At 41.9% G+C, this 15,575-nt stretch overlaps 1 protein-coding gene across 1 annotated transcript; it reads left to right on the forward strand.

Moving 5' to 3' along the window:
• The first annotated feature begins 4,365 nt into the window (after positions 1-4,365).
• Positions 4,366-13,497, forward strand: LOC120988588 (mucin-17-like). Its single transcript, XM_040416141.1, has 7 exons — positions 4,366-4,459; positions 5,793-5,822; positions 7,746-7,847; positions 8,234-8,352; positions 8,437-8,489; positions 12,771-12,904; positions 13,436-13,497. The coding sequence occupies exons 1-7, from the start codon at positions 4,408-4,410 to the stop codon at positions 13,495-13,497; spliced, it is 552 nt and encodes a 183-aa protein (XP_040272075.1). The 5' UTR covers positions 4,366-4,407.
• Positions 13,498-15,575: the final 2,078 nt, after the last annotated feature.

The raw sequence follows: 15,575 nt of genomic DNA on the forward strand, positions 1-15,575 counted from the left end.
GATTATACAACGTCATTGGGAGGTCCTCAAAATGGACCCTGACTTGGACGAGGTATTAGGAGAACACCCCCAGATTACTTACAGACGGGGGCGCAATCTGCGTGACAAACTTGTGCACAGCCACTTCTCCTCCAACGTGAGGCAATCCACCTGGCTGCGGTCAAAGATCGTTGGCTGTCACAAGTGTGGCAACTGTGTAGGGTGTAAACATATACAGACTACAAAATCATTTGTGAGTTCAGTTACAGGCAAACAGTACTCCATCTCACATTTCATTAACTGCAGGTCCAGAGGAGTTATATATCGCATTCAGTGCGAATGTGGGATGGAGGTAAAACCATACGTGAATTCAGGAGGAGGATAGGGGAACACCTGGGGGATATCTCACACAAAAGGGATACCCCGGTGTCCAAGCATGTACATACAGTCCATAATGGCAGAGCCCAACTGAGATTTATGGGCATCGATCTTGTCAAGTCTCCATTCAGGGGAGGAGATTGGGATAAGAATCTTCTCCAGCGCGAATCACGCTGGATATTTTGTTTGAAGACCTCTGCCCCCCTGGGTCTTAATGAGAGGCTTGATTTTGGCTGTTTTATTTAAACACCCTCCGAGGTCTCCTTGAAGGGGGGAATGGAATACTAACTCCTTAATTGGTATCATATTTCTATAGTATGTGGCTTCATGTCCTAGTCCTCTCCATGATGAACCATGTTCTCTGTATCCGTGCAATAAATGTCATTGTTACCTTGCTGCGATTTTGGGTCGCAGCGTAACTATGGACGCGCTAGATTGTGAGCGCTCTGTATGGTTGCCTACCTATCGTTCTCTAGGCAACCTCCATAGCCGTCTCCCCGCGATTGTGACTGGCCGCCTGCATCACGTGGTGTCGGCGCTGGTGTCTGACTTGTCGCGCATGCGTGTGACGTCAGACGCAGGAGCTGATGATCGCAGGGCGGTCCTTCTAGGAAAGGCGTGCATGGGTCTTATTTAAATCCCACAGAGGTATGTATCAGTGTGGCTGGTAGATGATCAGTATATTCCCCAAAACTATAGGGATCTACCTTTAGTGATGACCACCATACCCTTATACACCGACCAGCAGAGGAACATCCATCCCTCTGCAGAACTGCATCCCAATATCGGGGGGTGACAGTCCACAAGTTCTTCCTAAAACTGCAGGAGCTTTTTTGCTGCGGAGTCTTTTTTACCTGCGGTTTCATACTTTGTTCTTCCTATGTGTACCATCTTCCCCTGAGGAGTCGACGCGACAGAAACGTGCCACGTCGCATCCCTGTGGTGTATTTTATTGCATATCTTATTAAAAGTTACATTTTATTGAGCATATCATTCACATTTTTGTAAACACTGCAGTCAGTCAGTCCATAGACTAGTGTAAATGCTGCAGTTAGTCTACAGTCTGGTGTAAATGCTGCAGTCAGTCTACAGTCTGGTGTAAATGCTGCAGTCAGTCTACAGTCTGGTGTAAATGCTGCAGTCAGTCTACAGTCTGGTGTAAACACTGCAGTCAGTCAGTCCATAGTCTGATGTAAATGCTGCAGTCAGTCAGTCCATAGACTAGTGTAAATGCTGCAGTCAGTCCATAGACTAGTGTAAATGCTGCAGTCAGTCCATAGACTAGTGTAAATGCTGCAGTCAGTCCATAGACTAGTGTAAATGCTGGAGTCAGTCCATAGACTAGTGTAAATGCTGCAGTCAGTCCATAGACTAGTGTAAATGCTGCAGTCAATCAGTCTACAGGGCTTAGTCCATATATTATGTTTTCATCTATTGTTTTACTGCATTATTTTCCTTGACTTTATAAAAGTAGCCATGTGCATCCACATATTTACTATCATATCGCGCAGGATGTTTTGTATATTTTTTCAGTGATTTTATTTTATCTCACATATTTGGTATCTTTTTTTGTTTTAGTTTGAAAAAACGTATACATCAGTGATTGAGAATGAAATATTAGGGCTCAATCCGATTACATTTTTTTTTTTGGGGGGGGGGGGGGGGGTTGTTGTTTATATTCAAACCAGCATACTGTATATACGTGATTACTACACCAATACACAGGGTAGTGCACAATATTATCTGAGAGGCCCAAAAATGTCAGTGCTATGGAAAGGTTCCAAATGAATGACATAGAGCCAGAATGAGGGTAGTAGCAGCACCAATTATCTGGCCAGAAGAAGTGGAAATAGTCGTAGTAGTAGTCTGCATTTGTCCCTGCTGGCTACAGAAAGGCGCAACATTATTGTCGAGGAGAAAGAGGATGATATTATGGATCAGATGGCACATTCCTCCTCTCAGTCGCATCAGAATGATGTGGAGGTGACTTTGGAGTCCAACACTGTGACGTGGAGCTAGGGGTCACAGCGTTCCTCCTTCTTGCAGAACCAAACAAGGTTTTCAGTAGAGTCGTCTCTGTCTTCACTGCCCTTTCCTAGTGGAGTGCCTTCCTTTTTCCTAAGAAATGGCAAGAAAACCCCACCACGCCCTACAGCAGATCAAGAGAGTCTCCATGTTGATGACTTGTGAGAGCAGTCAGCATTTGTACTGTGATGAGGTGGAGGAGGAGGCTGAAGACCCCAGGCATAGCCATGTTGGTGGTGGTAGTAGTGGCAACTATAGCCGAGGTATTGGCATTGGGGGCAGCAACGGTGGCAGTCAAGGAAGAGCAGGGGAGGGGGGCCAAAGAACCCACCATAATATCCCATAGTCTGATAGAAGCGTATGGGAGGGTGAGGACTCAAATAAAAATTGTGCGCTGGACAGGACCTGGGACCAGTGTGCTAATGGGGGATGGGGAAACAGAGGAGGAGGAGGGTTATGGCGCAGCCATGAAGAGGAGAGACCACATTCCTCCCAAAGAACAGCCAGGGCCACGTCTGCTTCGCTAACTGGTGATGCCGCTGATGCTGTGGGTGAGTTAGGCCCACAACGTGCCAAAGCTAAGCTCTGCTCAGGTGTCCCTATCTCTGTTGTGCGAGCATCTCCCGTCTGACCATTTCAGTCTCTTCAAAATGATGGAGCGGTTTTTCCATGTGCCGTGCCAGGCTGAGGCCAGTCAGTAAGCCGACAACTCCATCCTCAACTGCCAGGTTCAGGCCTACCTAAACCAAAAAATCACTTTTGTCAAAATGAACCAAGCCGGGATTCAGGAGGATTTTCGCCCTCCTCTGGCTGAGGGCGATGAATAGATCTGGCCTTGCTGGCAGTGCCCCATCTTGTCACTGTTGCTATAAGCCTTTCTACCTGCCTCCATCATGCTGCTGCTGCGACATACCAACCATCATGTTCTGTACGCCTGCTGCTGCCTCTATCATGCCACCGCCGCCATCATGCCACTGCTGCAACTTGCCCACCATCACGATCTGTACGGCTGCGCTACCGCCTCCATCATGCCACTGCCACCATTATGTCACTGCTGCACCCTGCCGAGTGCCAACTATCATCTTCCATCATGCTGCTGCTGCCTCCATCATGCTGCTGCTGTTATGCCAACATGTACCATATGGCTGCTTCTGCAGCTGCTGCCTCAGCGCTGCCTGTTATTGCCTGCCAGAGTTTCGGGAGGTGGGAAGGAAAAAATAAAAATAAAATAAAATAAACAAAAAGAGATAACAAGTGTTCCTAAAACTCCTAGGAGCCTAGATATACCAACTCTCAGGGCAATTGGAGCAACTTCTGCCCGGTCCAGATCAATTCAGGCTCAAACCAAACTTTTTCAAAAATTCAGCCAACTGGACTTAAAACAAATCTCGAGCGGTTCACTCATCTCTATTCTGGAGTTTCAATTTACAGTATTTTGTGGACAAGTTTGAATACATTTTTGGGGTCTGGTCTGGTGTTTGACTATATACTGTATATAGCTGTCTGGTCTGTAGTCTGGATTAATTTGGGGGTCTGGTCTGGCATCCAAATTTATTGTGGGAATGAATTCATTTTAGGTTGTGGTCTATGGGGTCCAGCAATTTCTAGTAAGCCTCCTGCTCAAAGCCACATATAATGCTACACGATTCACCAGTTGCGCTCGTGTGCACAAGGGCGCAACTTGACGCTCCAGGTCCACCCTATCATGTCCATGCTGACGTTGTCTATGGATGAATTTAAAGCCAGGAGCCAGAAGCTGCTCACGGTTTTGGGTAATGGATAACTGAAATTACAGCTGGAAAAAAACAATCTCATGTTGGATCTTGAACTGAGCGTGCAGGCTAAACACGAAGGTAGGACGGAGCAGCAATAAGTGAATACATCAATTACTTGGCTTTACGCACTTCTCTGCAGATAAGAAGCTTAATCATTGTCTTGGACTTGTTATATTGACCATAAGATCCCAACCTGTTACTGGAAGCAGTCACATTCTCTGCAGGAGCGTGCTAGTCGCTGATCGAAGACATGGGCTCTGCACTTACCTCCACAATCATCAGATTCTTGGTCCTATTATCAAGTAAGTGTGTTCTATAATAACACCTGTCCTCTTAGTATACCACCATACCCTTAACTACCATCCCTGGTTCTTTTCACAACTCAAGGTTGGTCACAATTGCACCTGTATAGACAATTCTTTGTGAGAAGCTAAACTCCTCAACGAAACCTTTCATGTGAATTTATCACATGGAATGTGCGGTGGAAATTTGCAGCATAAATTGACCTGTTGTGGCTTTAAAATCTGAACAGAGGGACGTTTTATTTTGAGGATTTTTTACGCTACTGGGCAACGCTCTGAATTTTCCTGCCCAAACTTCCATGGTAGAAACTCTGCAGCCACATATAACCAAACCCTTATATATAGAACATGTTATCAAGCTGCTGTTTATGGATCTGCTTTTCTATTATGCATGGTCACTTAGTACTTTTATTGTATTATGGCATCTTGCAGTGAATAGAGAAGGTTTATCTGGGTTGTTCCCCTAATAACACCTGCCGACTAAGGAATATGGTTGTCATAAGCAGCAAGGAGTAGTACCATGATGACTATAATTTTTATCATCGTGACCATGCGATCACTGATACTTTGACCATGCCATCAGGAACAGGCTGTTATACACATTCTAATGGAGGAGATCTGAGGAGCCTCTGATCTTAGTCATTTCTTACTTTAAACGCCGTGATCACCACTGATCGCCCCACTCAAAAGTAGAGCACTACAGGCAATCACAATGAAACAATCGGGCCCTTTGAAGGACCTTACAACATATTTGCTTTTTGTGATGATCAATAACCCATGCTATCAATTTAGAACCTCATTTTTAATGATGGGCGTGTGATTTTTTTTTAAAAATTGGCAAATTTATTACCAAAATAAAAATTTGCAACAATGTATGTGTGCCGAAACACAGCAAGTACCGACCAGTCCTGTAAAAAAATAAATAAAGCCTACGTTCAATAAAAAAGTAAAAAAAAGTTATGACCACAAGAATGACAAAAAAGGAAATATACAATATTCAAAAACAGTTTTAGGTCCTCAAGACTAAAACTGGCCTGGTCCTCAAGGGAATGATTGAAGGAGCTGTTGATTCTTGTTCATTTGCTAGGGAAATCTATGGACCATTCAATCACAAACATATAGGGACCTCCAAAGGGAAAGAAATCCCACCTCCAAGGCCAATATAATATCTTTCAGCAATAGCTTGTTGATGATTTCCAGTATAAAAACGCAAGACTATAAGCCATAAAGGTGAAATATTTGGCATAGTTTTTAGTTATGTTGTATCATTTGATTTTTTTGATGTTTTGTCTTGTCATCCAGTCTTCATGACTCCTCTTCTCTTGCTTTGCAGTAACTAAAGTGACAGCAACAACTCAAACATGTAAGTTCCTTATCCCGCTAATGTCTATTGTTTTGCCAGTCTTGCGTGCTCTGTAGGGCTCCCCCATTGAACTTTGGCAATCTCTGTTAAACGATCACCCTGTTATCTACATTATTGCCTATGAACTGTAATAAAGACAGGCATCCAAACTGTCACGTCGCCAATTGACGTCATTTTTGACTTTGGAACTTGGATCAAAGAAGTGATATAGGATTGTGTGATGATATGTGCCACGCCTACTAATATCCCATTGGATTTCACCAGGTCTTCAGGCATTTTAATCAGTTTCCTTAATTTTATTAGGACTATTTAAAGGGGAGATTTATAACTGGAGAAGCAGATGTAGCAGAGATATATGTGACAACCTCTTTCCACAGGAGGGCATATGGTCATTATTGAAGGGATCCTTCCTCTTTAATTTGGGGTATTTGGTATTTGATGCCATACACCCTATTAGTGTATTAGGAGTTAATAGAGGGGGCTCTGTTCAAGAGCCTCATCTATTGGCTGGAGTAGAGAGTGGTTACATAGGGTGGCTTTTACCCTGGAGGACTTTCCTGTCCTGCATTACGCAAACAACTCAATGATGTTTCTTTTTCTCCTGTGATGAAATTGTACACTTAGTGCAGATTTCTCCACAGATTCCAGTTGATCGCTGGAGGTCACTGTATTGTGAGGAGAACCTTCTAACAAGTAGATATTGTCCCAAGTAAAAAAGCCCTTTAAGAAACGTATTAATTTCTATGGGAAAGATGCAATGCCATATTTCTCCTGCAGAAATAATAAGCAGCCACATGGAGTATTTTATTGATGATTGTCATTCATTCTACCTAGGGGTTGTGCTGATAGGACAACCTGTTTTTCAAAGAGGGTTCTCCATCATAGGCATGTTGCACCATCATGGTCAGATCATTGGGGCCCTGTCTGTGAGAAATTCAGACAAGATGTCCTTTATAGTGCTCCAGTTCAGATTTTCTACTTGATGAAAGCCTCAAGAGTAGACTGGAATGTGTTCATTCTTGGGACAGATTTGGGTTCCAGTGGTAGGACTCCTCCTAATCAATAATGGTATACACCCTACAGATGGAGAAGGGTGCCCTGGGGTCCTGTGAATCTCAATCAGACAATCATAATATCCCAGGAATATACCATTATCTGTAATAGTAAACAGTGTTGAAGTGACCTGAGGTTCCCGGCAAGGCATATGAAGCAAATGAGATGATATGCACAGATCAGAAGCATATTAGTACCAAATACTCTATTTTATCTTCTTTTTTTTGTGTAGTGGGCAGTGCATGGTATATAATATATTGCCAGGTGATTTCAAAAATATAGACGCTGGTGGTCCTATAGAAACTATTGGTCAATCTGAAGCTTGACATAGAAGTTATAGAACTGGTCCTTTCTTGGGTTCCTTGGGTCCACCACAGAGATGACTCAGATGCTCTTCATCTATACAGAACATATCTCCCTCCTCCATTAAACTGCATTATAATCTTTTTGATATCATTGTACACACATGTCATACGTACTAGGATACAATAAGTTATCTGTGAAACAAACAAGAAATTGACTAAATTGACAACTTTAAGTTTCTTCTGCTGCTCATCATTACTGTGTCAGGGCCTGGGTCCACCCTGGGGTCCTCTTTTAACAGGTCCAATCCTGCTTTTCAGTCTTATTTCCAAAACTGTCTATAATAATCACCAGAACTTTAGTGAGGGGCATTATTATATCTAATTGTTGATTAGACATAGAAGTAGACAAATCCTTCATCCCCCAATATTGATTATCTTAACCCCCTTGAATTTTTTGGACTTGAGTATGTTCCAGCCACATGGTCACCCCATCATTCTCCATCCTTTGTCCTTTATTTTTCAGGTTCCAGTGTTAAAATGAATTTAGAATTTTTCTCTTTTCTAGTGAAGTGTGAGAATGGCGGGGTCTCGAATGGAGCTACATGTATTTGTCCTGACTTTACTGGCGGATCTAACTGTCAAAACATCATAGACATAATTGAACTAGGTAAATTATTCCATGCCAATGGCTGTTTTATTCCATGTCAATGGTTGTGCCATTCCGTGCCAATGGCTTTATCTCTCCATGCTAAACTTGACAATAGATACATCATTCCATGCCAATGGTTATGTCATTCCACGCTAATAGTTGAGCCTTCCATGCCAATAATTGTGACATTCAATACTAATGGTTGTGTCATTCCAGTGCCAAAAGTTGTGCCATTCCATGCCAATGCTTGTCCTTTCCATACCAATAGTTGTGCCATTCCATACTAATGGTTTTATCATTTCATGCCAATAATTGTTCCATCGTGCCAATAGCTGTGCTAGTCCAATAACAGCCCTTTATTTAAGGTTGTCCCCTCATGTCAACTTATCTGTATTTCTTTTTAGGAAGGTATTTTAACGTCACAATGAAAGTGGAGCTGACATTGAATTACACTAACACCAGTAATCTAACTGATCCATCTTCTGAAGAGTATAAAGAATTTAGAAAAATGTATGATGAAATGGTAAGTCCTCCATCAGATAAATTATGTCATGGGAATAGTTGGATAAGAGGCCGCCCACTTAGGTCTCCTTCTTTTGCTTCACAGCTGGATTCATTATTCTATGGACATAATGGGACTATCACAGTTTCGGTACTTAGGTAAGTCTAGAAAAATGATATGATGGCATATGGTATTCTCAGAGTCATTGTACTAGTTATTTGTTTGTTTGTTTTTTATGGCAAGAGCAGAGTAGCCAGAAGTACTGTTCTTGCCATCAAAGCACTATAACCTTTGGAGAAACCTAAATGACTTCATTATAAGTCAACAGAATCTGTGAGAAGTCAAGAGGATCCATATGGAAATGGATCCATCATACCAGTTATGGTCCCATTAATAAAGGAAGCCATGACATTAGTGTGACCTAAGGAGTAATTCAAGAAAAAAAATGTGACTTCCCAAAATGTGTGCCCTTCTTAACCTTTCCTCTTGGATTGACATATTTTGAGATGTGTGGCACAAGATGTCCAGCTTGAGTATGATTTTACGATAATCTGTCAGGAGATGTCTATGCTATCTGTTTCTATGTGTGGACACACAGTGGTTGCTGATGTGAATTTCTGTCTTTGAAGGTATTGCTAATATGTCCTAAAATTGAATTGAATTTGTATTGTGAAAAATTATATTCCTTAATAGATTACTCTCATCTCAGCCAATCATACCCATTGTACTGAATGTGGTGGCCAGAGTGGACAGAGTTGCATAAACACTTTGGCCACTTCTACTTGAGTTATGAAAATATCTCCAAATGGCTGAGGATGTTGCTCCCACCACTCCTGACCGCCACATAGGAAAGGTGTTCTAATCACAGATATAAATGGCTAATATGGAAGTATCCCTTTAAATGGGTTTTCCTACTAATTACATTTAGGTGATAAATGTACGATCTCTGGGCATCCGACCAGTAGAACTCCCACCACTCAATTGAACAGGAGTCACACATCTGAATACAGAAGTAGTGCTCATATGCGACCACTGCACGATTCACTGTCTATGGGACTTGGCTAAATCCATCAGGTCCATAGAAGTAAATTGTTAGGAGGTCATGATAGGAATCGGGGACCCATGTTCTCATGATTGTTGGGGTTTTCGGTGGTTGTGGATAGGTGAAAAAAATTGAGAATGGGAAAACACCTTTAGCAAGATTGACAGAAAGTTAAGGGTGAACACACAGAGGTTCCCATAAGCCAGTCCTGATCCCTGTGCATCGGAATGAGATGCACCTAATTTACTAAGAGGCAGATGGAAGAAGATAAAGAACTAGCTGAGTGCCTCAATGAATACTTCTGTTTAGTTTTTACAAAGGAAGAGGTTCTAAGTCAGCTGTCTAAAAGTAATACAAATAAGTCACAAGGGCCTGATGGGATACACCCAAAGCTATTAAAAGAGCTCAGAGGTGAACTAGCAAAACCATTAACAGATGTATTTAACCAATCACTGGTAACAGGAGTCGTCCCAGAAGATTGGAAATTAGCAAATGTTGTGCCCATTCACAAGAAATGTAGTAGAAAGGAATCGGCAACCATAGGCCAGTAAGCCTGACATCAATAGTGGGGAAATTAAAATGGAAACCATACTTAAGGAGAGGATTGTGGAACATCTAAAATCCCATGGATTGAAAGATGAAAAACAGCATGGGTTTACTTCAGGGAGATCATGTCAAACTAATCTTATAGATTTTTTTTGATTGGGTGACTAAAATAATAGATGGCAGAGGTGCAGTAACATAGTACATATAGTACATGAGGGCGAAAAAAGACATTTGTCCATCCAGTTCGGCCTGTTATCCTGCAAGTTGATCCAGAGGAAGGCAAAAAAAAACCCTATGAGGTAGAAGCCAATTTTCCCAACTTTAGGGAAATAAAAAATTCCTTCCCGACTCCAATCAGGCAATCAGAATAACTCCCTGGATCAACGACCCCTCTCTAGTAGCTATAGCCTGTAATATTATTGCGCTCCAGAAATACATCCAGGCCCCTCTTGAATTCCTTTATTGTACTCACCATCACCACCTCCTCAGGCAGAGAGTTCCATAGTCTCACTGCTCTTACCATAAAGAATCCTCTTCTATGTTTGTGTACAAACCTTCTTTCCTCCAGACGCAGAGGATGTCCCCTTGTCACAGCCACAGTTCTGGGGATAAATAGATGATGGGAGAGATCTCTATACTGACCCCTGATATATTTATACATATGAATTAGATCTCCCCTCAGTCGTCTTTTTTCTAAAGTGAATAACCCTAATTTTTATAATCTTTCAGGGTACTGTAGTTGCCCAATTCCAGTTATTACTTTAGTTGCCCTCCTCTGGACCCTCTCCAGCTCTGCTATGTCTGCCTTGTTTACAGGAGCCCAGAACTGTACACAGTACTCCATGTGTGGTCTGACTAGCGATTTGTAAAGTGGTAGGACTATGTTCTTATCGACATTGCTTATCTAGACTTTAGTAAGGCTTTTGATACTGTCCCACAAAGAAGGCTTATCAATAAATTGCAGTCTTTGTGCTTGGACTCCCATATTGTTGAATGGATTAGGCAGTGGCTGAGGGACAGGCAACAGAGGGTTGTAGTCAATGGAGTATATTCAGACCATGGTCTTGTTACCAGTGGGGAACCTCAGGGATCTGTTCTGGGACCCATATTGTTTAATATCTTTATCAGCGAAATTGCAGAAGGCCTCGATGGTAAGATGTGTCTTTTTGCTGATGACACAAAGATTTGTAACAGGGTTGATGTTCCTGGAGGAATACACCAAATGGAAAAGGATTTAGGAAAACTAGAGGAATGGTCAAAAATCTGGCAACTAAAATTAATGTTGATAAGTGCAAGATAATGCACCTGGGGCGTAAAAACCCAAGAGCAGAATAAAAAAACTGTGATACAGTCCTAACCTCAGTATCTGAGGAAAGGGATTTAGGGGTCATTATTTCAGAAGACTTAAAGGTAGGCAGACAATGTCATAGAGCAGCAGGAAATGCTAGCAGAATGCTTGGGTGTATAGGGAGAGGCATTACCAGTAGAAAGAGGGAGGTGCTCATGCCGCTCTACAGAGCACTAGTGAGACCTCATTTGGAGTGTTGTGCTCAGTACTGGAGACCATATCTCCAGAAGGATATTGATACTTTGGAGAGAGTTCAGAGAAGAGCTACTAAACTGGTACATGGATTGCAGGATAAAACTTACCAGGAAAGATTAAAGGACCTTAACATGTACAGCTTGGAAGAAAGACGAGACAGAGGGGATATGATAGAAACTGCTAAATACATAAAGGGAATCAACAAGGTAAAAGAGGAGAGAATATTTAAAAGAAGAAAAACTGCTACAAGAGGACATAGTTTTAAATTAGAGGGGCAAAGGTTTAAAAGTAATATCAGGAAGTATTACTTTACTGAGAGAGTAATGGATGCATGGAATAGCCTTCCTGCAGAAGTGGCAGCTGCAAATACAGTGAAGGGGTTTAAGCATGCATGGGATAGGCATAAGGCCATCCTTCATATAAGATAGGGCCAGGGGCTATTCATAGTATTCAGTATATTGGGCAGACTAGATGGGCCGAATGGTTCTTATCTGCCGACACATTCTATGTTTCTATGTTTCTATATGTCTTTTAAAGGGGTTGTCCAAGTTATTTTTTATTGATGACCTGTCCTCAGGAAAGGCCATCAATATCAGATTGGCTGGGGTCCGACACCCGGCACCTCCTATCGATCAGCTGGTGGAATAGAAGGTGCGTTCCTCTGCCTTCTCTCCTCTGTTTACCTGCTCTGAGTCACAACAACAGAGGTGAGCAGGTGTAACTACAAGAGGCTGTCTCATTCTCTTCAATGGGACGGCTCATTCCTATTCAACTGTATAGAAATGAGCCATCCCATCAAAGTAAATGAGATGGCTCATTGTAGTTACACCTGCGACGCCGAGCAGGTAAACAAAGAAGAGAAAGCAGTGCTGGCACAACACACGTCTTCTCTTCAACCAGCTGATCAGCAGGCGTGCCAGGTATCGGATCCCGGACAATCAGATAGTGATAACCTAGTTTGGACAACCGCTTTAATAAATAAGTTGCACCTCTGGCAGTCAGTGCGCTGGAGACTAAAGTCTACACCAGCCAGGGGCTTCGGGTCATGTGATGCCACGCCCCTCCTTCTAAGACAAGACCCTTTTCTTACCACCTTAGAAAAGTGGAGAGAAGCACAAAAAGTCACAAAACATGGAGCATGTATGGTATGCATGATAATTCTGTGACATTTTTACACCTCAATAGTGGCGTAAACACTTTAGTGAATGTCCCTGGCAGTATTTTACCAGTCCCTTCTAGTATGTTCTCCAGTGACCTACATGCAACTTTACTAAAGCGTGGATCCACTTTTTCTAGTGTCATTTCAAGCACTGATGTGAAGGTGAGAAATGATGTCACCTTGACCCTACAATATAGCGATACTCGTAACGTGCTGGAGCAGTATGAAGAAATCTACAAAGATGTCAAGGCAGCGATAGAGAACAACAAGTGCACATCACGTGGTAAGTATGGGGTGGGCTCCTACACCAATGGTACCACACAGGACTACATCACAGCAATCTTTATCCACCTTATCACATAAAATCCACTCCTAACTATCAGAGATTGACTGTGGAGGGAAATAGTCCCAGGACAGGGAGACAGTGCCGGAAGGGTGTCATTTATTGCTCTTGGCCCAGAATGCTAAATCTGATGCAGGGGATCTGTCTCGTGCCATTTAATGTAACATCTAATGTGACAAAAAGGGCACTCAGCGCACTGAGGTAGCAAGGCCCAGGTGTGTCTGCTGGTGCTCACCCTGTACATAGACACGTGGACAATGCAGGATTTCAGGACAGTCACTCCTAAATACAAAACCCTGTTAAAAAATCTTTGCAGTCTGACCAGCAGGAGATGAGAGTAACGTGAGCCCACCGCAAGAAAGCAATGTGAGGACCACTGATTTATCCCTCAACTTACAAGAAAAATCTTCATGACCGAAGGACTCATGATTCAACCACTGGTCTGATTCTTGTTTTCATTTATTTTCAAAGCTCTGTGTATTAAGAGTTCCTCTACCGAAGCTATCCTTCCCCTCAGCGAACATGGCAAGTAACTCTCACAAAATTACATCTCATATCTATCTATCTATCTATCTATCTATCTATCTATCTATCTATCTATCTATCTATCTATCTATCTAGCTCTAATCTATCTATATCATATCTATCTATCAATGTCACAATTATTAATATATGTTGAGCTTCTTTCTGGTAACGTCTCATTTATGGATTCTCTATTTGCCTCTTCCACTTCAGAGAGATGTGGCGAAAAGATCTCACCACGATTTATACAATTCTTTGACCCAGTGGTTTCTGAAGGCGGCCTGGCCTGCATGTCAAAGTGTTTGCCTAGCTCCCCTAACTATTTGAATTGTAGTTCTGGCAGCTGTCAAATAAAGGATGAAGGACCTCAGTGCTTGTGAGTAGACCATGATACTCATACTTACATAGTGCCAATAAGTTCTGTACAGTAATTCTGCTGCACTGCACTGCATCCCACCAGTTATCTTCCACCATCTGTGGAAGGAACAGGTGATATCTCTCCGGCAGGGAGGGCAAACACTGTTAAATGAACCCCAGTGGCTTTATCTCAAGAACTTCATGCCCCACCCCCCAAAAAAATTAAATAAAATAGAGAGCTCTTGAGTTTTGCTCTAGGGCTTGACTACAGAATAACAAGACCTCTTGTCGATAGATGAAGGGGGTTCAGAGTTGTAGCTAAGCCATTTTTAGCTCTTAGTCTGAATTACCACCAAGTACTGCAAAACTTCTCCCATCTACTGGTATGAACTTTAACTCTATATGGAAGTAGCCATCCAAATGTTTAATACTTTTTTTTCATTTTTTCATTAATATTTTCAATGTTTTTTCTTGCAGTTGCCCAAGAACAGATCTGTACATATACATAAACTCCAGATGTCAAGGAGCCATATTAATAGCTGCAATGTACGGGGGAGTAGGGGCCGCTATCGGAGTACTGGTGATCATCGGTGTGGTCTTAGGAGTATTGCTGTACAGGAAGAAATATTACTACTAAGCGAGTAGTTTGGACTTTACGCCTCATGTGGTCCTACTTCCATTGAATGACTAAGAGTGTTCTTAAAGATGCCATCACTGAATGGGCCCGAAGAAGATAAACGGGTTGTCTGGCCAATTAAAACTGTTTAAAATTGGCTCAGACTGATGAAAGCATTATAGGAAGTCATAATTACGTCAACAAACTCCCGGATGATGCTCCACAGTACTCTGCCGGTCTGCACTACCTGGTCCCTCTGGACATACATGGAAATGACTGTACAGCCAAACCATGATCACAGTGATTGTCAGAACCATCATTTCCTGTGAGCTTCATGGAAAAAAATAAGTGTCTGGAAAACCCCTTTAAGTTAATAGAAACTAAAAAAGTTGATTAAATGATAAAAACCTGTGTAAAATGGTGACGCAAGATGGCTTGTACATACTGTAATTCATTAATCCAGGTATTCTTATAAACGAGCAAGAGCAAAAGCAGAAGACTTGGTAGAGAGAACCAATTACCGAGATACTTAGTAACCTGTTTTTCTATAAGTAATGTAAAATTGATGTATTTTTTGATAATCCAAAGCATATGTTAACCAGAACTATACCAGCAATGGAATATTCTAAAGTAGAATTTCATTCTGAAACACCATTGTATATGCCATCTATGGATATAATCTACATAAAAGTTGAGTTACTTGAGTAAATACATTGTAGTACGTACCTAATCCTGGGTTCCATGGTAATACAGTCCACTGCTGTGTCCACTAGTTGCTACTGGTATAACCTAACAATTTGTTGTCAGCGGAACCTCCTACATCTTATACAAAATTCTGACCCTGAATCAGTAGGGCATGCTGAGATTCGATCCTAGAACTTAAAAAAAAAATGCGCTCTTCGACTACAGGTTGTAACTTTTTTTTATAGCCCCATCCATATTGTGATATCCAACTAAAATGAAAAGATTGTGCTGTTTCACTAACATCTTAAGTGAAATGAGCATTGTGAAGGACCTCGAGCCAAGAGACATGAACTCACAATGGACTAGAAATTGTAACACAAAGTTACCTAAAAACGACCCTGTTGTCTGAAAATATTCCTCTAACATCTTTCA

This window comes from Bufo bufo, chromosome 1 (genome assembly GCF_905171765.1).
Source record: "Bufo bufo chromosome 1, aBufBuf1.1, whole genome shotgun sequence".
In the NCBI taxonomy this organism is placed as follows: Eukaryota; Metazoa; Chordata; class Amphibia; order Anura; family Bufonidae; genus Bufo; species Bufo bufo.

Bases quoted from the DNA above. Each gene is read 5' to 3' on its own strand.
- LOC120988588 (XM_040416141.1), top strand. From the start codon at position 4,408: ATGGGCTCTGCACTTACCTCCACAATCATCAGATTCTTGGTCCTATTA. The intron at 8,490-12,770 runs GTAAGTCTAGAA...TGTCATTTCAAG, and splicing joins ATCACAGTTTCGGTACTTAG to CACTGATGTGAAGGTGAGAA. The intron at 12,905-13,435 runs GTAAGTATGGGG...TTATTTTCAAAG, and splicing joins CAACAAGTGCACATCACGTG to CTCTGTGTATTAAGAGTTCC.